The sequence below is a fragment of the Periplaneta americana genome, chromosome 8, assembly GCF_040183065.1.
Source record: "Periplaneta americana isolate PAMFEO1 chromosome 8, P.americana_PAMFEO1_priV1, whole genome shotgun sequence".
Taxonomy (NCBI): Eukaryota; Metazoa; Arthropoda; class Insecta; order Blattodea; family Blattidae; genus Periplaneta; species Periplaneta americana.
The window spans coordinates 77,632,975-77,658,173 of NC_091124.1; the positions used below are offsets into that span (position 1 = coordinate 77,632,975).

Sequence of the window (25,199 nt, forward strand, 5' to 3'; positions counted from 1 at the left end):
ACTACAATAAAAATGAATCGTGGAATGCAAAAAATTCAATATTTACCATATAGTTGTTCATTATTTCAATTTTGTGACAATGATACTCTTCTTCTGTATTCATAATTTCACAGTTCCTGCAAGTATACCAAGAAGTATTTTGGATTTATTTCCATTCCACTGTAACAATTTATATCATCTGTACTATATGTTTGGGGTTCGAACTTACAAGACTTTAACCAAGAGCTGAAGAATCACTCACAAAATATACTACCCTGTCGAGTACAGTACGATTACTTAGTCCTGACAGTCTCCGGAGATGTGCGCCTGGGGGCAGGCGAGTCCATTTAGTTACGCCAAGGGATGTTTGGGTTAGTCTCTCGCTTGCCTTTGGAGCGATCGGATGTCATGCGTGCGGTAGAGTGGTATGTTTCTAGTACCATTACGCTGTACTGTATTCCTTTACCGACCGCTCGCCCTTATCTCTACTCCGGAGCTCTCCCCACTACTCCTATTACTTCCCCTTTTTCGCGTCGCTGAGCTGACAGGACTAAATAATCGGTCTGTACTTTCAGCAAACTGTCTCATGCCAATTTTCAGAAATGTTTACTGTGCTCCAAGCAGGAGAACGCGTCAGTAGCGAGGCGTAACATACTATACTAGTACCCTTATTGGGTTGAGGGAAAACCTCGGAAAAACCTCAACCAGGTAACTTTTCCAACCAGGATTGCAACCCAGGCCCGCTCGTACCACGATCAGACATGCTAACCGTTACTCCACTGCGATGGACATGTTTTATGTTGTTATGAGATATCTTCTGTTATATGTTATATTATGTTATGTTTATGTTTGTTATGTTATGTTATGTTATGTTATGTTATGTTATGTTATGTTATGTTATGTTATGAATCTACTTATATCTGAATTGAAGACTATGGACACAGTAATTATTTCTTATTATAAACATTAGTTAAGTAAAATACGTCTGTCTTAAAACTAGTGTGAATCACTGCTTCTCATTTTTAAGTAGTATAAATGTGGATATATTTGTAATAGAATTATTTGATTATGTTACTAATGATTTCTTGGTTACAAGCACGATTTTTTTATGAATTTAATTTATTTTGATTAATTCTTTGTAGATTTCATATTAAATTTTCAAAGTCAATCACATCCTTGCGTTTACATTTCAATTACTTGATTACGAGTAAGTTGACACATAAGACATTTAAAGGCTCATTCACAATGAGAATTAAACATAACGTAAACATTAACATAAGCACATAAACATATGCCACAAATTTAAGTAGCCAAGGCCCATTCACAATGAAAATTAAACATAACGTAAACATAACACGTGTGTGGAAACAAACATACCGAATCAACAAAACTACAGAATCTATTACATAAAAATGGAGAATTGCACAATGACTGACGATGCAGCTATTCAATTTATGTTTCTAATAACTACAATGGCATCAGTATATGGCTTTCAATACTTGAAATCAAAGAAACGGAGATGTAAAATAATCAACTTTTCGTCATATGATTCCATGTTGCGCGCCTAGCTATCATCACGGCCAATAGATCAAAATATTGCCTGTAGGCAAAGCCCATGAGATGTTAAACAAAAAGTGAAAACACGCTTTCCGCTTGTGTACTGTTTCCAAATCGCATAAACATAAGCATGAAAGTTCGGAGTTTGCAAACTTTCATGTTAACGTCTTATGATTAAGATTAAGTTTATGCTTATGTAATTCATTGTGAATGCTTTCATTAAATAACAATGACACAAGGTTTTATGCTTACGTTATGTTTATGTTTAATTTTCATTGTGAATGGGCCTTAATACCTTTGTACACATACACAAAAATCAAAAAAATGTTTTGAGTAATTCTGTTCTTCTTTTTACTGTTTCCATTTACATTTAATAGTCATTTGGCTCAAATACATCACCTTAATCTGCATAAGTAACAATTTGTGACTACATTATCAGAAGCAATTAACTTTTCAATTTGTTGAAGGTGAAAGTAAATATGGTTGAAAATTATTTCAAAATATCCAAAAGATGGTGACTTGATGGATACATTGTTCATATTAGTTACAGCATATGAGTACATCACAATATGACTCATTTACTTGTCAGTACATTATGAATTTCTTGAGAGGTCATATTATGAAAGGTTTCTTGTTTTGTTCGTAGAAATCACTTTCATAACGTCTACTAACACTTGAATTTCACAAAATGAACACTAACTACAATACCAGAAAGTAAATTCGTCTCTTTGAAGGAAACGATTCATTCATTCTTTCCTTCACTCTTGTCCTTCATTGCGAGAAGAAACATGAATAGAGACATTGATTCGTTTACCATCTGCAAACAAAGTAACATTTTCTTTAAATGCACTGTTTACTAAACGAAAATGATTACCCTGTAGAAGAAGGATGTCATTACATAAAACAATGCATAAGAAACAGAATAATATACACGTTCACTTAGAGGTTAATACATAAATCTTTAACTCTCTTCACTCCACTGCAGTTTAATAATTTGAAATTAATGTAATAGTTTTAATGCTACCATTATTTTAGTATCCAATGAAGAAATGTTATATTCGCAAATTGACAACTCTATATTTTGAGAATACATAGAATATAAAAGTGACTATCATAATATCTTGTTTCATATACAGTACACTATATTTATACATTCGTGGTATCTAAACTGTTCTTTATTTTGTAATCTTCACAATGTAATCAACGAATTAACCCTTAGCTGTAAATTAAAATTTTCGATTCACTATTAAATATTTTAGGATATATCACTCTCTCCTTGATCATCTCGGACTGTACACTTCCCACTCATGAATAAAAGTCTACTTTATTCTGCTGTACCATAAATTAGGCTACTATTAACATATAAACAATATTTTAAAAAATCAAACGACATTATAATTCTTTAGCTGATAATATTCTTTCTAATAAGGAGAATAATGGGAATAATGTGTAATTGTATACTTTTTGTTTAATAAATAGCAGTACCGGTACTGACCAATTACATGATTTAAGATATTCACTCTAGTTCACATAGAATTTGAATTATTTCATTTTTATACTGTGCCATAGCTAAACATCCAGTGTTTGGACCTATGTGTAGATTCTGTCATAAGATAAATCAGAATTTATCAACAATAATCTGACTAGAGGTTTTGATTTATCTAGAAAAATCAAAACTCGAGTGGGATTTAATTGACTATTACACGATTAGAAGAATATATGTAAAGATAAGAAGTAACGAAGTACTCCAATACAATAAAATATTAATTGACTTACGAAAATACAACTGTCTTCAAATGTATTATTGTACCATCTCAACATTACATATATCACGCTAGATGGCAATAGTGTGATTAGCTGTTTTCTTGTTATCAGTTGTGCCAACTATGGAATCTTCATCGAACTCTGTGGACGGTGTCAAGAAGGCTTTGCTGATTCAGTTTCATTTTTATTAAAACAGTTGCATTCCACTTCAATTATCCGGATCCCAGTAATCAACGTCACATGACAAATGATTTTCAATAAATCTTAGTATTAAACAATGTCCGATACGTGACTATCCATAATATCAAATAGCAGAAGTTATAACATAACCTAAATAATATAAACAAGTGTTAGCAAAGTTTTAATTAGGGATGATGAAATAAACAAGAAAATTTTAATTAAGGATGATGAGATAAAAAATAAGCATGAATAATTTTAAAAGGAACAATTATTGAAAGTACAATTTTCAAATTTGAATATTTTAGTGGTTGGTCGTTCAGTAGATTATATATTGGACATGTGCGTAAAAGAAGTGGAACTCGTTGATGTACATGGTGTATTCCTCAACTTACTCGGGCTTTCCGAATGGTGCTCTTCATTTATTTGTAAATAGGTTTTCAAGGAAGATGCATAGGTATGACCAGTGATCTTTATTAATTCTTGTTCTTGAATGCCAATCCGAGTCATATTTGAAACTGCTGTGCATCGACTGGAGTGGTTTATAATTTTCTGTTTTTTTTGACGTCCAGAACAGTGTAGTTTCAAATGTTGGCAAACAAAGAAACAAATGCTAGGGTAGTGATAAAAATAAACAAATGCTTGGGACGCGATAAAATTGTGTGATAAGCAGCCATGATTGATTGAAAGACGTCCTTTCGTACCATTTTATTGGTTAAAAGTAGTATGACGTAGTAAAAGTGTAATAGTCGAAATAAATCTTCTGTAATGAATCCTATACGAAGTCCAGTACTGGAGATAGCTCCAGGCGTTTTATATACTCTGTTTCTGAACATATGTGGGAATAATTGGGATTTGGATAGGAGACTTCGAAAAACATAACAAATCAATTTGAACGAATGTCCTATTTTCGATCGCATCTGTTGTGGCGAGTATAGGCCTACCCCTGTTTTGTGTACAGAATATGGAACCATGTCTGGGGCTCAGCGGTAACGCTCTAGTCTTCAATCCAGGCTGCCCGAGTTCCATCTTCGGCCTGGTCTTGATGGAATTTTTGGTGGACAAAATAGAAGGTTATTTTCTTGGGGTACCCTCATTACCTTATTTCATTTTGTCAAAACTGTCCATTTCTCCCTCAATTAATTTAACTTCTGCAATAGTTGAATTTTCCTGCGATGGTGTAAGGCCTATTAAATGTGTCGAACAAGGTTGCCAGCAGAGCCGTGGAATCCTCAAGTAAATGAACGTGTGGGATAAATCACTGGTGAGGAATGTGCAGGAGTGCAATCAGGATCATAGTGAACATTGCGAGCATTTCCTTGAAGGGAGTGTAACTGATGGCAAACACCAATACGAACATGAATATTAGGTAACGCTTTAACAGCTTTATTCTAGCAGGAGGTCTGTAGCACTGGAAACTATCGAACAAAGTTCATATGTTTATATGGACATTTTGTTTGTTTTGAAGTTACTATCCACACCCAAGCTTCTTCCCACATATATCCATTCACTGTGTAGAAATATTACCAGTGACCTGTAAATGTTCGTATTTTATAATTAAATTAATTTAGAAGACTTTCTAGTTCTTGCTTATCACTGCAGATCGGAAACTTAGCCACTACTTTTTGAAACTGAGTACGGAGTTTTTGCAATGAACCAAATGACTTGGAGAGTAGTGGCGCGTGGTGCTGTATGATAAAAACAGATTACTTCAACATCAAGGACAACAAACGCACACATGTGTTGTGTATTACAAAAAAAAAAATAAACAGTCAGTGCTGTAAACTTTGAAGTTAAAATGTTACTGTTTCACAGATATTAGTTACTCTTTATGACATGTTTAAGCATATATTACAACAAACTTTGATGTAAAACAATAACTTAAAATATTACTATATCAGAGGCACTACTTTTAACAAGTTTAACCTTATATTACATTAATCTTTGATGTAAAATATTAATTTAAAATGTTTTTGTTTCATACGTACCGCTCTTAATGCATCGTATAAGACATTTTTGTTATCATCTTTATTGAAAAATTTTAAATAAAAAGTTTACTGCTTCAAATGTACTACTCTTAATGAAATGTTTAATTATATATTACAACAATCTTTGATGTAAACTTTTAACTGATAATGTTACTGTATTATAGGTATAGCTCTTAATGCAATGTTCTAGGCTATTTTACAACAATCTTTCCTGTCAAATTTAACTTAAAATATTGGTGTTACTTTAACACAAGTACTGCCCCTGTGTACAAGTGTACTTTTCAACAAAATTTTACTCAATTTTGTTGAAAGAATGTAGGCATGCACCATCATTTCATACATATCTCTGCTAAATTCGTCCGCTGGTACTGAACTATTATTTTAATGTAGATAATCAGATTCACTTCTTTCTGTCCATTTCAAATGATTTATGTTACATTTTTTTAAATGACAATTCTGTTGTAAATACCAACTTTTAGAAGAATTATGTCCGTCTTATACAGGGACATCGTTTTATTTTTACTAACATTTTTAATATTAACCTGGCTATACCTTTCTATTAACGATTGAAACCGGAAGTACCGTTTGCTACCCCTTCCACGACTGGAGTTCGATGATACTGGCGTAAAATACAAATCACTTTACTAGGTATAGTAGGGCAGAAAAGTAGTTCACCCACTTACGTAAACTAGGAAATATCGCAATTTTGAGTTTGATAATTTTCATTAGGTTTTTGTTTAATCGAAATGCAGTACTGTATTAACACTTAGTGTTTTTACTCACGAATTGAGCTATCCATTCGGACGTATTAATTTTGCAGTGTATATTGTACTGTTACAACACATTAGCGTACAATATAGATAATGAAGTTAAATTGAAAAATAATCATAATATGAATATTTAAACACATTTTTGAAAATGGTGGCCGTTCATTTCGATACAGGCTTCAGTTCTTTTGTACATATTTTCGCGCTATAGACTATTATACCTAATTCCAATTACCAGTTTCTTCCCACGTACGAGTAACTCATGTTGAAATAGTTCTGTACCTACTCTATAAAAGAGTACCTTACGTACTGTAAATTCAATCTTCACTTCTGCCCGATCCGAAAAGATAAAATTACTCAGACATGCTATGTACTGTCCGTTCAAGTGGTTTTGTCGCAGGGTCGTAGAAAGAGGGGGGATCACGTGACAGTTAATTACTTGAGGAGGTCCTTTTATTTAAGTTATTTAAACACTTGTATAATATTACGTAGACGTCCAATTCCTAACAGAAATTAATGTTTTCAGAAAAGAGCTAAGATAGCCCAGCTACTAGATTTAACAGACGGTCGAACAGAATCAAGTGAGGGAAACCGGGATGAGACGTAGGCAAATTGACGACAGTACCTGTACGAAAATATGATTAAATATTGAAAGCTCTTTCGTCACTGGAAAACGCGAACATATTTCTGGAACGTACTATACTCTCTAACTCAGTACTGCTTATGCGCCCTCGGCTCTGTGTCGTGAGCGGTTGGAAGTTTGCTAGTAGAAGGGGTGGGAGTGAAGTACATTCCAAAACTCAGGTACAATAAAAATTGAAGTAAAAATAAAATGATGTCCCTGTATAAGTTACACACAACTATGTCCTCACTTACCTAGACATACTATCTTCCGACTTCCTCTGCTCACATCTGTACTTTCCTGCATTTGTTTTAGGCACCTTTAGCATCAACTAGTAGTGCATATATGATAAATATTATTGAACTGAAATATACTGTACTTGTTTAGGAGTAAGGAATCTGTTGTAGAGTGACCCTATAGTGCGCGTTACTTGTGTTTGTGAGCAGGGTGGCCACTGAAGGGAACGTGCCATAATGTACTCCCCGTGAATACTTATATTCACTCGAATGTTGTGGGACTAAGAAAACGGTCTTTAATTATTACATGCACATTATTCTACCGCAGTACGGCCTGCTTTGAAATAGGAATTAAGAAAAGCGTCCATTTGAAACGGAATTATTGTTTGTAATAATGTGAAATAGATAAAATATAAATAGAACAAAAATGAACTTACGGCCATTAGAGTTTCATTTGTCATAGGAACAATACCTCCTAATAGCGCCTTCCCCTTGTTAGCGATGGACATAATGATGGCAATAGAACGCTGAAATGTGACCGGTGTTCCAATCCAGTCACACGCAAAAGCAGCATCTTTCACCGCCTCATACTGCAACAGAAATTGAAATATTCAATTTTGATATTTATGCGTGCGTGTGTTGTGGGATGTTCTGTCGATACAATTAATGTATTTATGAAACTAATGTACATTTTATGTAAATAAATGTGAAGTAATAAGGGAGATAAATGGAATTGCCAATAGGTAGTAGTGTAATTTTGTGAGCCACTGATTGAGTGATTTTAAAAATTAGTTGAGGTGATAATATAATATTATGTTGGTGATGTTGTTGACGGTGGTCGTGTGAAGAATAATTCATGCGCTTCAATTTATACTCTTGGTGTTTCGATATATATATATATATATATATATATATATATATATATATATATATATATATATATATATATATATATTTCACTCAAAGATTTCTTTAATTGTAGTCTTACGCCATTTATTTTCTTTCTATGCTTTCATCCATGTTTGAGAAAATTACCACTGTACTACCACTGTTTGACTATTGCGACGTAATACTTACAGACTTGACAACTGAACTTTCGAACAAGCTGCAGCGTGTGCACAATATGTGTGTCAGATTCATCAGCAATGCTCACAAATTTCACCACATTACACCCTCGTTCAAATCTTTATCCTGGCTGCAACTTAGTAACCGTAGAACACTTCATTCGCTCTCTCTTCTGTTTCGAGTTCTCCACACTTCTACTCCAAATTATCTTCGTTCCCGGTTTAACTACTTATCCTCCAATCACAATCTAAAAACCAGATCACAGGAGAGCCAAATTCTAGCAATTCCTGCCCATAAAACATCCCACTATCCATCCTCTTTTACTGTCTCAGTCCCCCGTGAATGGAATTCTCTACCTCAGAAGATTAGGGGCTGCCAGACAATAACCACTTTCAAGAAAAGGCTAAACGATTTCTTACGGGCGCAGTCAAATTGAAGTTATAATTGTGATCGAGTTTAATAATTTAATTTAATTTAGGTATGACTATCATTACTGTTACTATTATTATTATTATTATTATTATTATTATTATTATTTTTTGGTGTTGTGAAGATGAAAACAATTGTCATTGTATTATATTAATTATGTATTATATTGTCTTGTATTGTAGTATTGTAGTGCTTTGAATTGTATTATTTTGCATTGTTTTAATTATGTTATATTCATAGCATTGTAGTAATTTTCTATCATACTGGTTGAGTGGAAGAGAAGGCCGAATGGCCTTAACTCTGCCAGTTAAAATTAACCATTATTATTATTACTATTATTATTATTATTATTATTTTTATTATTATTAGAAAATTAAGGACCTCGCGAATTACTTTCTTAATATTTTAGTCATGTTATGATGTCCTTTATCACGTACAATGTTCAGTATATACTTGGAGGATAGAGCGAACAGAACATGGGAGGGGTGACAGAAGGAAGAAGAGGAATAAAGTGTAACAGATTTGCTGATGAAATGGCGTTGTTAGCACGAGAGGACGCGATACTAAGGGATATGCTACTGGAGTTAAGTGACAGCTGTGAGCAATATGGGTTGAAAATAAACCAAACAAACCGAAGACTATGGCCATAGAAAGAAAATAAAGAAGGTAAACTTGCGAATTCTAAATGAGGCAGTAGAGCAAGTGGACTGCTTCAAATGTTTGGGGTGTAAGATAAGCAGTAACATGAGCTTCTACCAGGAAGCCAAAAGGAGGATAGCAATGGCAAAGGAAGCTTTTATTAGAAAAAGGAGCATCTTCTGCTAACCTCTGGAAAAATAATTAAGGAAGAGCCTAGTGAAGTGCGTTGTGTGGATTGTAGCATTGTATGGACATTACGACGAAGTGAAGAGAAGCGAATGGAAGCATTTGAAATGTGGATATGGAGAAGAATGCAGCGTGTGAAATGGATATAGAGAATAAGAAATGAAACTGTGTTAGAAAGAGTGGGTGAAGAAAGAATATTGCTGAAACTGATCAGAAAGAGAAAAAGGAATTGGTTGGGTCACTAGCTGAGAAGAAACTGTCTACTGAAGGGTACACTGGAAGGAGTAGTAAACGGGGGAAGAGTTCGGGACAGAAGAAAATATTGAATATTAGTCTCAGCTGATTTTACATTGAAAGATCTGCTCTTGGGAAGAACACTATGAATAATAATAACAATAATAATAATAATAATATAGAATTATTATTATTATTATTATAATATGTACCTATCTCTCCTGCCACAAGTGATCTTAATGCTGTGATACGTAACAATAACAACAAGTAATATTCGTTAATAATAACAGGAGAAGGAAGAAATCCAAGATCCTTAGCATTGGTGAACAGCAACATAATAATAATAATAATAATAATAATAATAATAATAATAATAATAATAATAATAATAATAAAAGCAACAACATACCTCTCGTGCCAAAGCTGTTCCAATGCTGCAGTAAGAAAACGCCATTAAAAGGACTCCAATATATATAAAGACGCTTTGAGACATATCAATGAAATCACCCCAACTCTGCAATAGATAAGTAAGTGAGAGAATGAGAGTGAATGCATTAATTAATTAATTAATTAATTAATTAATTAATATATCAATGAAATAATGTACAGTAGAATAAATGGAAGAATGATTTCAGAGACTGAATGTTCGAAAGATTGAAAGAATCTAATTAGCAATAGAATGTTCTTAGGAATAAAATGTCCATGAGGCAACAAATGAGTTTTAGTGAATGAGGTAAAATTTTCGTGATAAAAGGAGTGAGTGCGATATAAAGTTAATAACTCAACAAACACAAAAATAAAGACAGAAAAAGCGACGTTTAAGTAAAAATAATGAACTGAAAGTCACTAATTCATAAACGAATTAAAATAAAAGCATTTATTTATTAAGTATTTAATTAACAATATTGAATATACAGGGTGTTTCCGGGCAGGTGTTACTAACTTTCAGGGATGATGGGGAAGAGCACATGTATCAATTTGAGATAAGGAACCCTGGTCCGGAAATGACAGTCGAAAGTTATAAGCATAAATAATTGTGTGGAAATAAAATAATTTTATTCCTCTATACCTTAGTTTTGTGTACATCGTACACATACCTGTACTGTATTCACAACAGGTGTTAAAAGTTACTTCCTCCAGCCTCGATGTAGGCATGACATCATCGCACAAGGTTCTGACGTATCCTTTGGAACAACTCCGGTTTTGTTCGAACATTGTCACAGGCAGCGATAATACATGCTCAGAGATCCTCTTCCGTGTCGACTGGTGTCTCATACACAAGACTTTTCACATAACCTCACAAGAAGTAATCAAGTGCGGTCAGATAAGTTGAACGAGCTGGCCACGAAACAGGACCTCTTCTTCCTATCCACCTTTCAGGGAACGTCGCATACAGGTGGTCACGAACAGTATGTGCAAAGTGGGATGGGGTTCCATCGTGTTGGAACCACATACGTTGACGAACATCCAGTGGGATATGTTCCAACAACTCGGGGAATACGTCTCTCAAAACGGAATACTGTAGGTAGACAACGTAAAAAACGTCAGATGAATAGAGTATGTGTAAGATGTACAGATAAATACACATAAATAAGATGTACAGAGGAATAAAATTATTTCATTTCCACACAACTATTTTTGCTTATAACTTTCGACTCAGTCATTTCCGGACCAGGGTTACTGATCTCAAATTGATACATGTGCCCTTCGCCATCAAACCTGAAAGTTAGTAACACAGCCCGGAAACATCTTATATGTACATTTTCATCAATGTATGCAACAGTCAAGCAAGTAGCAGAGGTGAACGTTTCGTTATGTGCAAGTCAGGCCACGTATCGTATAGCAGAGGCAGTGACCTGTGATTAAGTTAGAGATTAAAATTTCGTAATTTTGAAATGGAGGAAAGCATCTTCTGCTCTCCAAAGGCTATGAATTTCTCCTTTTAAAACAAATATTTCAGAGCTAAGGAGGGCTTGGAGATCTATCAATTGAAGCTTCGCACAAGGAGCTATAAGTTATTCTCTTGAATAATATTGGTTTTTCTGATAAAGTCTACATTGAATTGAAAGGAATTACACACCATGAAACACGAAAAAAACCTGTCGGTTCTCTAAGATATTTTAATGGATGGATGGGAATAGTATTTGTTTCGGCTCATAGAACAAAGTTTGTATTGAAAAAGGATCTCAGGAGCGTTCGTGCTTGCGAGCACATTTTTACTCGCATGACGATAGCACCAAATATCATTAAAAGAGCACCATGATGCTCACGAGCACCAGGTTGAGAACGCCTGCTCTACATCGTTACCGAAGAGAATAGGCATATGCTCTCTATCCCATGTGGAAAAGCAGATTTTTTGTATTTACATTTAGGTCTTAACTCGGAGCGTAATCCGAATCTCAGCGCTGAGCAATATGATGGCATCACGGTGTTCCGAATTCCAACGATGAAGTCACTGATGCTCCACCGGTGTCGCACCGGTGCCATCAGCTTGCAGAGATGGTGGCAGTCTCCATCAGCCGCCATCAGTGAATCTGATTGGTTCTTGTATAGGGCGGGAATTAGCAGCCGAATGACATTATCGTGCACTGTTTTGTCATGGCGGTGTGTTCTGCTTTGGTTCTGCTGTATTGTTTGTAATGAGCACAATGTAAAAACAATATGTTAATGGCTTATGACCGAACATGTCAACGGACCAGTTATTACTACCGGTCCAAGAAATAAATTGTTTATGCTCTATTTTCTTTGAACGAAATGACAGTACGGAAATTTCGCAAAATCTTGCTAGCGTAGCACAGACAACTTGTACAGTAGCCATGATAGCCATCGAACCTTCCAGCAGTTTTGTTCCTATTTCGCTGCAGCGTGACGTTATTGTTATCCACCGGTCCGGTGAGATTCGGAATACGCTGTCAGTCACCGATTTCTGACGTTCGTCCTTTTTACCGCGCTTCATAGAATTATCTACATGCTACTCTGTACCATGATGGCGGAAAACGCTGTCATACATAAGGAGAGAAGAAAAAGGAACAGCATACCGCCTGCCATCAACTTCGTAACTTCTTGTAGAAGATTTATATATCTGAAATCGGAAGAAAGTTATCGAATTAGTAAGTCCCACATTTAAAATGTAAGAAGTTAATAAAATAATTAATGATATGAAAGATTAATAAACGGTCAGATGTGATTACTTGCCTCAGTATTAGGGTATGATGTTTTATAATTTGTCTTAGTTGTTCATTTGTGGAATTTATTTCATCGTTATTCTCTTGATTTTTAAGTTCCGAATTTGTGTCTGAAGATACAGCATATTTTTTAATACGCAACAAAGTTACTCTTAGTTTTTCCAGCTGTACACAAGCAATACACACCACTTTTGAGTACAGGTATGAAGTGGAGCAGAATACGCACGTGTACCTCACAGACGCCAATATCTAAAAAGCGAAATTATCATTTTGTAAAATTAATTTATTCAATATTGGATGTTTAGTTTAATAAAATATTACTGTATTATTTATGTTATTGCTTCTTGCAATTACCTATATGGGGCAAACCGTAATATCATTAAATTCAGGGTGTTATTCTTTGAGCTATATCAGACAAAAAACTTTAATATCATTTTGTTTATTTATCCCCCCTTTTCGGGATAAAAATTGTTTTATAATATCAAACATTTCATGGCATGTTCTGGGAAAACCATTGATTTAATTCCCAACATTCTTAGAGTTGACGGCAATTCGGAAGGCGATCGGCTGCTATATGCGCCGTAGTAATTCTGGTACGTGACGTCACAAGCTTTTACAATAGAACCAATTGGAATCACTCTGTAACAAGTGCTTTCCGAGTTCGTTTCTTCACGTGTGAGTGTTTCAATACATTGAATAAGTAAAACTAACAATTACTGTGTATGTGTAAGATAAATGAATGGAAAGAGAGAGACTGTAAAGAGACAAGTACTGCGCAGGCAGACGCTGGAAATATTGTTTACAGTGTATAATTATTTAAAAAATATTGACGAACAGAACGCTGCCGGCCATCTTGATGCTGGCTGCAACGTTGCCAACGCGCAAGAAACGTCTGCAGAAGCATGTGGTGTAGGATAGAGAACCATGCAAAGAATACTGTTAGAGAAGGAAAGAAGGTTTGTTTGGTGTCTTGTTTACAGTAATCAACGGCTAAATTCATTATTGTTATTTGATAATTTTAATTCTCTCCTGCGCTATTTGTATTGCACATGCACGTGAAGTACGATGTGGCAATGTTGTACGCTGCCTTGCTCTCTCTATCTGTCTCTCTCATCGCAAACGCTAGCAGATGACCGACTTCCGAATTGCGTCGACTTTAGTCAATTCAAGAGAGCAGTATAATATGATAATGAAATACTTGAAAGAATTTTAGTTCTGTCCTTTAAACGTACAGAAAATTGTTTCAAACAACATTGTCACTTTTTGTTCTGTAAAGGAATTTTACAATATTATATGTGTTCGGAACTAATTTCTGTACATTTAAAGGACAAACCTAAAATTCTTTCAAGCATTTATCATCATAATACACTGCTCTCTTAAATTCACTAAGCATATAGCAATTAAATCAATGGCTCTCCTAAAACAAGCAATATTTCATATAAAATATTTTTTATTCCGAAAGGGAAACAAAAATAAGCAAAATTATATTAATTCTTTTTATTTGAAATGTGTCAAAGGAAAACCGCTTGAAATTAATGACATTGCATACATTTCACTCTGCATATTAAGTTACATATCGCACTCCCAGTAAAATAGTGTCGTAACTCGAATATTGTGATTTATAAAAACAGGCTATGATATTTTCTGGTAAAATACTAATACAAAAATATTTCAAAACCTTTGATAATTTACTATTTTATTATTATTATTTTATATCTCTAACCAGTAAAACAGCGTTGGAGATAATTTACGAAACTAATATGTAATATGTGATTTTCGACATGCAACAGTATTTTATTGGGTGTGCGATTTTAAGTCCTTTTGAATAATTTTACAAAAATACATATCAGTCTGAACATTGATATAACATAGAAAGAAATGATCTAGAAGAGGTGTAGATCTACGTATATGAGATATTCTGCAGTTCATGAGAATAAATGTCACAGCATTTGAAAGATTGGCTTTTATCACAGTCTTCACGTGGTAAAATATTACTGAGAAGAGGTTGCTAATCTGTTAATAACTGTCTAAAAATCCAAGCATATTTAGTTTTTTTTGTAATTATTTAGCGCCACGGCTCCGGGCTGCAGGACTCCACTGGCCTTGGTCGAGTAATATTAAAATTATTTCATTGTAAATAACATGAGATAAAATGGAGTATTCCATATTCTAAATAATATGCTTAATCCCTCTTACCTGTGTCAGTAATATGACTTCGTACGCCGGACTGGCATAAATATCGAACGGATACCAGCACGGAAATATAGTGTCCCGAAATGCAAACATTCTCACTGCTGACTGAGAAAAATGAAACGTCAGTTCCGTGATGACAACCTTCTGCCATATTTTGTCTATACGGCGTAGCCACCCAGCCATTGTTACTTCTCCAGTTTCTTTGTCAATAAGAGGCATGTCAGTCCATGCAAATGACTCCGTTAAAGTAAACAAACGTTTCAATGTGTCCTCCTGCAATCTGCAAAGCAATATATGGAAGTTAATGAAACAAATACACCATTACGTTCTATAAAGTTTAACCGGTTGATCCTTCACAGGTTACTGTAAAACTGATGTTTGCTAAACATCCTACAACAATAGAAAAATTAAATAATTACATTCAAGAAACAGTAACCTACATTACATTTCAGAAGATACATCCTACAACTATAGAAAAATTAAAGAATTACATTCAAGAAACAGTAACCTACATTACATTTCAGAAGATATGCTTAAAAAACGTTTTCAACAATATGCACAAAATAACTGAAGCCTGTATCGAAATGAACATCACCATTTTCAACAATTTGTTTATAATATCCACATTTTGATTATTTTCATTTTTAATTCAGTCTCGTTACTGTAAGCTAATGTACGATATACATTGCATACTGAATACGTCCGCCTAGATATTTCAGTTAGTGAGTAAAAACACTTATTCTTTATACTGTACTGTATTTTGATTAAATAAAATCGTAACTAAAATAATCAAACTCATAATCGTAATATTTCATAGTTTAAGTAAATGGATGAACTACGTTTCCTCCCTTATGTGCCTAGTAAAGTGATTTATTTGTATTTTATACTAGTATCATCAAAATCTGGTCTTGGAAGGAGGTAACAAACAATCGTTGTATGCAGCTACCACCTTTATACTTGGAGACAAACTCTGCTATAGCATATATTTAAAATATACTAATTATAAAGAATTAACTATTTAATGAAAAGGAGTTAGGTTAACAAATTTTGATTAATAAGTATGAAATTAGATCAGGTAGAAATAAATACCTCAATTATATTTCTAAACTAGCCGTACCCGTGCGCTCCGCTGCACCCGTTAGAAATAAATATAAAGTAATTACATAATTAAAATAGGACATTTGATCCAGCGAACATTCGTGTTTCATAGAAGGATAAATCGTTTAATATGTTACTTAATTTAAATTGAATTTAAAATATTAAAATGCGATTATTTTGATCCAAGACCACTCATTTGGTGCAATGACAATTCCTTTAACATGTTTCTTAATTGTTGTTACCAATTATTTTTGGAAAAGCGAAAATTAACAGAAAAATTTTGGCTACAGATTTATTATTATGTTTATATTATATTATATTATATTATATTATATTATATTATATTATATTATATTATATTATATTATATTATATTATGAAAAAGTGTGCTGATGACGGATGTACTCGAATTAGAAAGTTTTTAATTTGTTGTGGGAGCTCTTGAATCTCAGGAGGAACAACTTTTACAACAGCGCAACATAATCTGCTTGACTCATTACCCAATTTTTTTGCATTGCATTTATTGCATATGTATTTTATGTATTATAACACGATTCAATTGAGCATAGTTAAAATTTGAATTATAAAATAATGGATTGCTAAGCTAACGTACTATTACTGCATACTAAATCAATACACTCTCGTTGTTCGTTAATTCTCTGAGATAAAAATGATAATGTTCATAAACATTCTTATAAGAAATACAGGAAATGAATATACAGAATAACCTATCAAGTTTTCTGTGCATAAGAAGCTGTTTTAATCGTACCTGTCCTCAATTCACTCACAAGTTACTTTAATAACATTATAGCATTATGTCCATCCAGAGAAACTACACTTTCCAATGATGAAATAATAATTAATTATACAAATCGGTTAATTTAGCTTCCGATATTACTTCATACGAACACAGAAACATTGTCTGTAGGCAATGTTTCATAGCTTTCGATTGTTGTGTCCAAGGCCCCTTATATACGAAGTCATTTGTTTTTTATTTCAATATACCGCCTTAGATGGCAGTTATTTTAATTTTAAAACTCATTTATCTCATTAAATATCAGTCCTATCAAAATCTTTCAGAGATTAAAACTTATCAGAAATAATTTTTAAAGAAACGTTTGTTATGTAACATATTTCATAAAAATCAATAATAAGCGAGATATTTCGATTTATTTAATTCAGGCCTCCTTATAACCCCCCTTTTAAATAATGTATTTTGAATGCCATATAGCCTATAATCTAAGTTACAACGAACTTAATTTATATTCCAATTTTCATCGAAATCGGTTCAGCCATTATCGCCTGAAAAGGTAACAAACATACAGACAGACACACAACAAAAATTTCAAAAAAGCTATTTTCGGTTTCAGGGTGGTTAATTATATATGTTAGGACCGATTATTTTTGGAAAAACGAAAATTACAAGAAAAATTTCGGCTACAGATTTATTATTATTATTATTATTATTATTATTATTATTATTATTATTATTATTATTATTATTATTATTATAATAGATTAATGTGTTTAAATGCCAATCAGAATATTTTCTCTGAATATCTCTCTGAATCAGCATGATTAACATATTTTAAAACCAGGTGGCCCGGGTTGGATTCACGGTCGGGGCAAGTAACCTGGTTGAGGTTTTTTCCGGGGTTTTCCCTCAACCCAATATGAGCAAATGCTGGGTAACTTTCGGTGTTGGACCCCAGACTCATTTCACCGGCATTATCACCTTCATCTCATTCAGACGCTAAATAACCAAAGATGTTGATAACGCGTCGTAAAATAACCTACTAAAATTTAAAAAAAAAAACATATTTTAGTAGTCTAACATAATATACCGGTACATCATTTTATTTTACCAACATTTCTAATATTAACCTAGCGATACCTATGGATTAACGGTTGAGAATCAGAAATACTGTTTGTTATCTCCCTTCAAATACAGTATATATTTTTTTTTTTGCATTTGATGTGAAACTCTTTACATCACTGTAGCAGGAGCGAAATTCTTCTGCTGTTCGATTTAGCCCATGGGCTAGGCAGGTTAAATGAATTATTTTCGGTTAATGTAGATGAAGTTCCTTAGTTGTTGTGTTACGAATTTACGTTTCGTACCTTTAATTTCAGTGCTACATAAATTTCGTATGATATTTACCCCACGGACGGTACTTTTCTTGGATTGTCTTTTTCTTTTCATATTATATCCGGAATTTAGGAAGTACTGCAAAGCTGTAAATATCATTTTGTGATTTGTCAAATATGTACATTTTATCTATGTCAGCGGTATCAAAATATAAATTACACTAATTCCATAACTAATGACAGATATAATATAATAGGCCTAAATAGGAAAGGGAAATTACAGTATCCAAATAATAAGCTCAAAATTGTGCTCACAGGAAAATCTTATTTTCAAACTCTGAGATTTTAAGCTATAATGTTATACGCAATTCGTTTGAATTTTATTTTTTCTTCTGTCTTCTTTTGAAGGACCACAAGGGTAGACATCAAGGACCACAGGAGGTCCGTAGACAATAGTTTGAGAAACGTCGTCCTAGATGTTCCAGCTGTAGTTATGACGTACCTAGCAGAGATGTAAGTACTAGATATGACTTAATATATTGCATGGTTTTAAGTAACCCTATCTAAGACAATGTTATTTTGTTGTTTTTTGAAGATTTTTCTTGCAGGTATGTTGTATAAACTTGTGTTGTGAATGCGGTAATGAAGTCATGGATTACTAGGTTCAGGGTAAACTTTTCTGGCACACAGTGCCAGAATTAGGCCAATTGCACACGATTTATATCGTCGTAACACAAGTGTGTTTTAATGCTAGGATTGCATAAATATGATTTTTGTTTAAGAATATCTCGTTTTGTTTCGATTTCGTAAATCAAACTGCTTTCATACAACAAAGACTAACAAAATATGTCAACAATTAAATTCTTTCATAGTATCGGTAACCATTGTTCTGTATGAAAGAAAAGAAGTATTGCGTAGCGATGAAATAGATACAGTTTCAGATTATATTACAAAGATCTATATAGTAATTTAAGAATATTCTCGATGAAGCCATAACTTGCACAAAAGAGTCTAAAAGGTGTTATGTTTCTATAAAAAAAAAACATTTCTTTCTTTGATGTATCTGAGCGGTCCCAAATCCCCTTCATTCACTTTTAATTGCAGTTAAGTATAAGTTTTGAAACACCTAGTATTATTTGAATTAGAAAATGATGAATAGTTAAAATAGTCATGAATATATACTCGAAGATCTCTGCGTAAAATAACGTTAATATATCAAGGATTAATATTTATAGTACATTAGATAGTGAAATAATTTTAGACGTTTGTATGTTAGTGTAAATCTCGCTACGTAAATAAATATAAAAAACGAAAACAATAGATGACATTTTATGCATAATAAGACATACAATCTTCTTGCAACAATTACAACACAAAATGTATTTCGACGCCTATCATGTAATGTTATAATTGAATATGGATTAATACAAACTAACAGACATTATGATGGTAACGTATCCTCTCTAGATATATCTCCTAATTATTTAGTGTCGCAATAAAACAATTGTAATTGTCCACTACTAGCAAAGAAACGTGCTTGCATTAAAATTTCGGTAGAGTTGTCAAAATTATCTCAAATGCAAATGTTACATTCATAATTTGCATGGCCAGTTTTATTTGTTTACCTGAAATTAGCACTGAAATTTAAATTTAAATTATGATGCATACTTATTTCGATATTCACACTGCCTCGATCATTTCTAAAGTTTAAAAATCATTAACTTATTAATTGATTCTAAATGTACGCAGGAAATATTTTTAACAAAATTAAGAAAAATTTGCAAATCATTATTAAGCCTTAAATTGGCGAAACTTCATTTCTCACACTAGTTTATCAAACCGTGTCGGACTGTAAAGAAAACAACTCTTGCAATATCTATATTTTATATGTTGTACAATATTATAGTATTGTGAAATTCTGGGTAAATTTAATTTTCCTACCATTTTTTCTATTGTTCTATTAAAATTATAGCATATAGCCTAATAGCCTATTATGTCATATATGATACTTTGTGAATTTAAGGGTTAATGTCTACTATTGAAGTTAATGAGTAGAGAAATTTCATATTTTGGAAAAGTGTATTTGCGTCGTAGTACAGTGAAAGTTTCCGTTATAATTCTGTAAAATATTTTAGTTACATTTTGCAATTCGAACCACTTTATAAGAATAAAATTATAAAAGAAATTTATATTTTAAATCTATAATAGAAAACGCTAATATGTTGCGTTGGTAATTGCAGTAATAATATTTAATTATTGCATTCAATATATTTAGTCATGAATACATACATGTTCACACAAACTGACTCGTACGTAATTTCTGGAAACGCTGTAGAGAAAAATGTTGTTGATACATGGAAATAGTTATAACGGGAGATGCAGATTTGCCTTGCCTACTAGCCATTTTTAAACATATCCTACACACACACACACGCGCGCGCGCGCACGCACGCACACACACGCATATATGTAAATACATCTGTAAAGAATATTAAAGTTTAATATAAATCGATTTTGTTTCTTAAATATGCAAGTTAATGCAAAATATTTCTGGTTGCGCAATTAAATGGATTTTTTTTACGAAAATGAAACAGTTAGTAAATTATAAATTCTTTACTCATTACGTAGGATTTGAATTTTACCTTTTGTAATAAGATGACTGTTAATTTATTGCAAGTATTCTTTCGAAAAGTTATGACCATAATAAATATTATATTTATATATATTAAATTATCGGTATAGAACTTTTCATTATCTGATTCACATATATATGCAGATATAAAACGCCACTGAAGGAAACACATTGAAGACTTTTTTAACTTGTCTGAAAATTTGTCGTGTCTCCGATATCTAGAAATAATTTGTGTGAAATTAAATTAAATTATTTGTATATACCCAAATATAAATCTACATAATAAATAGATGTAAGTTATACCTGAGATTAAGTTCACTCCAAAAACAAATGCAACCGAGAATAAATAATCTAGCTCCCTGCATTGCATTCTTCCAATTGTTACTTTGCGTGAAGATGTAGACAACAATATCTAGCATGGTAAAATACGATAAAATGAATATAGACACATTGTAAATAGATTGATAAAATGGGATTTTTCTCGAGTTAATAGGAAAACCAACTATTAACAAAGTGCGAAATATAAATGAAAATGTTTCCTCTGATGTTTGTTTAATTTCTGAATTATTACTGTTATTAGAAATCTTCATGGCAGATCTGCGTCACTCTTCGCACTAAAACACAAGTTAACACTTCTCTTCACAAATAACACTAAGTAATATGAACTGTGCCTAATTTATGGCTTCTTATATTAGTCTTGTGGAAATGTTACTCAGCATGAAAACCCCAACTCTAAATGTTTATTGGTCGTGTCCATATAGGCGCGATCAATGTAGGCGGAGTTTGTGAAGACTTTGTATGAATTGTAAGCCATACTAGAAAGTTATATTTGATTATAGGTACTTTATTGATTCACGACAAAGAAAATTTTGTGATAAACGTCGTTGTTAAAAAGGAAAAGCAGATTTTTTATCGCTGAATACAATTACAACTTTCTCGGTAAAGGATCCTCCTTTGTACTTTAAAGGCACAGAGGATTTACAACCGTACGAGAAAACTTTTGTATATCTACATAACAAAACTTCCAAGTTATGTCGCCATATGTCTTTATAGATATTTACTCTTTCTTGTGACACTAGAAATGTTTAATACTACGAATAATACTAAGTCGTAATTCTGATACGAATTTTGAAATTAATTGCCACACATAACTAATAATATCATTACTCACTGTACATTAAATAGCTTCTTTATACGAATTTCATCGTCCATCGTTTCCTTCTTTAGTTAATAACGTAGAATAAAATGGTATTTTTTTTTAAGAATCAGAGGTATACACGTTTCGTTTTAATAGTTTTCACTCTTAATTTTAGCGGAACTAATTGTCAACGTAATGTACTATTATTAGCTAATTTAGACTAAATTGTAATAACAATTTTAATTCATTTTATTTAAATTTAATAATACCCTATATCTTCAGGAACATGCGGACTTCTGAATCTATATAGCTCCTTATGAGTAGCATTCTATTTTTGTAGAAATACTCTTAAAATTGCGTGTTTAAATAACATCTTATAGAATAACAGCTGTAAAGTATAAGTGGAATGCTGCAAAATTATTATTTTCAAACACTTCTCTAAACAGGGATTGCCTAGAAGACAAAGTATACCATTTACAAAAGAAATTTTTGAATAGTACCCTACATGGATTTGTTATGGATATAAAAACCAATACAAAAAAAAGAGAAAAAAATTACAATGCAATGTCGTATCTGAGGTGATTTGTTAACAATGCAATCGAACCTTTCAAGGCAAGTAAACAAATATTGGTAATATAGATGGTGGCAAATGAAAAACCTTGCAAAAATCAGGGAACTGCTTCTGGATGAATCCTCTTGCTCTGACCATCAAGCCTAATACTTCTATCTGTTGGAATTGATATTTCTCTTGATAATACGGGATTGTTGGTTCATAGATAAATTGAGGGGCGTTTTCACAAAACTCGTTATCTACAAAAACCTGTTTTTTCAGGAGAGCTGTTTCTTAAAATACACCTATATCGTGATGAAAATTTAATGCGTAAAAAATATAATATATTGCAATCTTAGAATGGAATTGGTAAACACATTTCAAACAAAATTGTGAATTTGTATTTTCCTAGAATATATTAACAATTTTATTGAATTTTTACAAAACTCGTTATCTGCTTCCCTTAATATGAGGTTTATATCAATTTATCCAAAATGTTTGTTCTATTATGTGTCACACTGATATTTATTGTAACACAAACGCTTTGTCATTACACAATGAAGCTGAAAATTTTAGAAAATGTTACATTTCATATTAATATTTGCACTTTAGCCATGAATAAGCATAAAATATGTTTTTCTCTGCACCAGAGTTTCTCAATAATATTATATTATTTACAGTATACACACATTTTATTGTTAGATAATGATGTCCAAATTTTTTGTGAAACAATAAAAAAAATACTTATTTTCACAGGATAACACAAATACTGACGTATGAAGTATATAGCTAGTATGGAGCTCCTTCCTGACATTCTGCATCGATGTTGTCATTGTCATTCTGAGTGCACCATTTCAACACATCCTGGTATAACACTTTACTTTTATCAATTTATATCAAAATATTTCATTAGCTTCTTTATACAGAGTGTTTCATAATTCCTATTACATTCATCTACGAGTTGTAGAGGGAACTAAGTAGATAAAATTTTGATTATAATTAATAATTATTAACCCATGTCCGGAAATGTATCGTTTCGATCCAAAATAAGTTTGAGGATCGAATTGATTTCACATCTCCCTCTTCACTAGAGACAATGAGCTCTTGCCAGTGTGCACTTCAAGAGTAGTTCCACGCACCGCCTAACTGGTCTCAGGTACTTGACCTTCCTGCAAGAGGTACTGGAAGAGTTATGTGAAGATTTGCCACTGCCACTACGTCAGCAAATATGGTTCCAACATGATATCACGGTCGCCAGATTTAACTCCTCTCGACTTTTTCCTTTGGGACGACATGAGACATGAGACACCTGTAGAGTCGGAGGAAGATCTTCATTGTTTCTAGTGAAGTAGGCGATGTGAAATCGATTCGATCTTCAAACTTATTTTTCATCGAAACGATACATTTCCGGACATGGGTTCCTAATCAAAACTTTATCTACTTAGTCCCCTCTACAACTCCTAGAAATTTGTAATAGGAATTATGAAACGCCCTGTATATCAGGACTTTTGGGAAGTGTCTAGTTTTGCTGGCAGTCAAAACTGATAGTCGATTTTAATATTTGAAAAAAAAAATTGGCATTCATTTTGTGAAGCCTATAATACTGTTCCCATTTTTTTAATCTGACAGAGGAAGCTTTAATTTTCAGTAAGAACTGTGCACATGTAGAACAGATGTCAGTGACCTCCCAAGATAACCAAATCCTAGATTGAAATACTTGTATTTAGACAAAGAACATCTCAAACCACCAAACCGAATGCACTTGTATCGTTCTCACGTAATCAAGTTCAGTTCCGGTGACAAAAAAGAATAGCAGGTATCTCGTCGGTAATAGTGTGCCTCGCTACATTTGTATTTCAAAATGTTTCTTTTAATCTGATCTGTCTGCTCTTCAACCCTTTCATTCTTTCGCCGACCACCACGATTTTCTTTTGGAATTTGTCCTGTGATTGCATATTTTCTAGCCAGACGTTGTAATCTGTCCTCAACTCATAATACATCTTCATCTGTTACATGGTAGCAAATCGTCACAGATCTGTTTCTCTTCTTCTCCTCTTTGGTGATAGTTCGCCTTGCAGGGTTTGCAACTGTCATGTACTTGATTAGAAACATATCCTGCTTCAACTTTGTATCATTGTTCTAAAAATTTTGTCTGAAGTGTATCAAATCATTTTAACGTAAATCACAGGCGGGGCAATGCTTATTTACCTTTTTGCTCTCGATGTCAAGATCATGAACACAAGTGACATTCGGTAAATCACCAGAATCAACATTCCTTTAAAATTCAGATAGAATTTCTTGTTCACTTCAATGCCTCTTGCGCCTCTTGGAATCTCTTGCACTGGGTGCACACATTCACTCATTTTTCTTGAATATTATTAACCTTGTTCTGCTGAGCAACAGTCTATAAAATGTTGAGATTTAAATGCATCCTGAAGCAGTACAAACTGGTCTAACAGTGAAAGATAACTGTATACAAAGTATTATTTAGCCAGCGTGGCCACCAAGTGAAAAATAACTAATGTAACATTTATTTAATGCCAACTCTTGTAGGTAACAAGTTTTGTAAAAATTCGCCAAATGTAGATACCGAGTTTTGAAAAATCTCCTTTATTTCAACATCAATTTACTGATATATTTACCAACTTTAGCTTAATTCTGATAGCACCATT

General features: G+C 32.9%; 1 protein-coding gene across 1 annotated transcript; it reads right to left on the bottom strand.

Annotated features, from left to right (window-relative positions):
- Positions 1–1,924: 1,924 nt before the first annotated feature.
- On the bottom strand, positions 1,925–24,890 carry LOC138704226 (odorant receptor 49b-like). The gene is made up of 7 exons (XM_069832107.1): positions 24,736–24,890; positions 15,025–15,301; positions 12,839–13,077; positions 12,626–12,725; positions 10,053–10,157; positions 7,528–7,680; positions 1,925–2,353 (listed from the first exon to the last, which is right to left on the bottom strand). The coding sequence occupies exons 1-7, from the start codon at positions 24,888–24,890 to the stop codon at positions 2,279–2,281; spliced, it is 1,104 nt and encodes a 367-aa protein (XP_069688208.1). The 3' UTR covers positions 1,925–2,278.
- Positions 24,891–25,199: the final 309 nt, after the last annotated feature.

What these genes read in the sequence shown, in the direction of transcription:
- LOC138704226 (XM_069832107.1), bottom strand. Translation starts at nt 24,890, where the DNA reads ATGAGTGAATGTGTGCACCCAGTGCAAGAGATTCCAAGAGGCGCAAGA. An exon ending in CAGCGTTTTCCGCCATCATG is followed by an intron (nt 10,158 to 12,625) that starts GTACAGAGTAGC and finishes TATCTATTGCAG; the next exon opens with AGTTGGGGTGATTTCATTGA. An exon ending in GAACAGCTTTGGCACGAGAG is followed by an intron (nt 7,681 to 10,052) that starts GTATGTTGTTGC and finishes TTTCTGTTGCAG; the next exon opens with TATGAGGCGGTGAAAGATGC.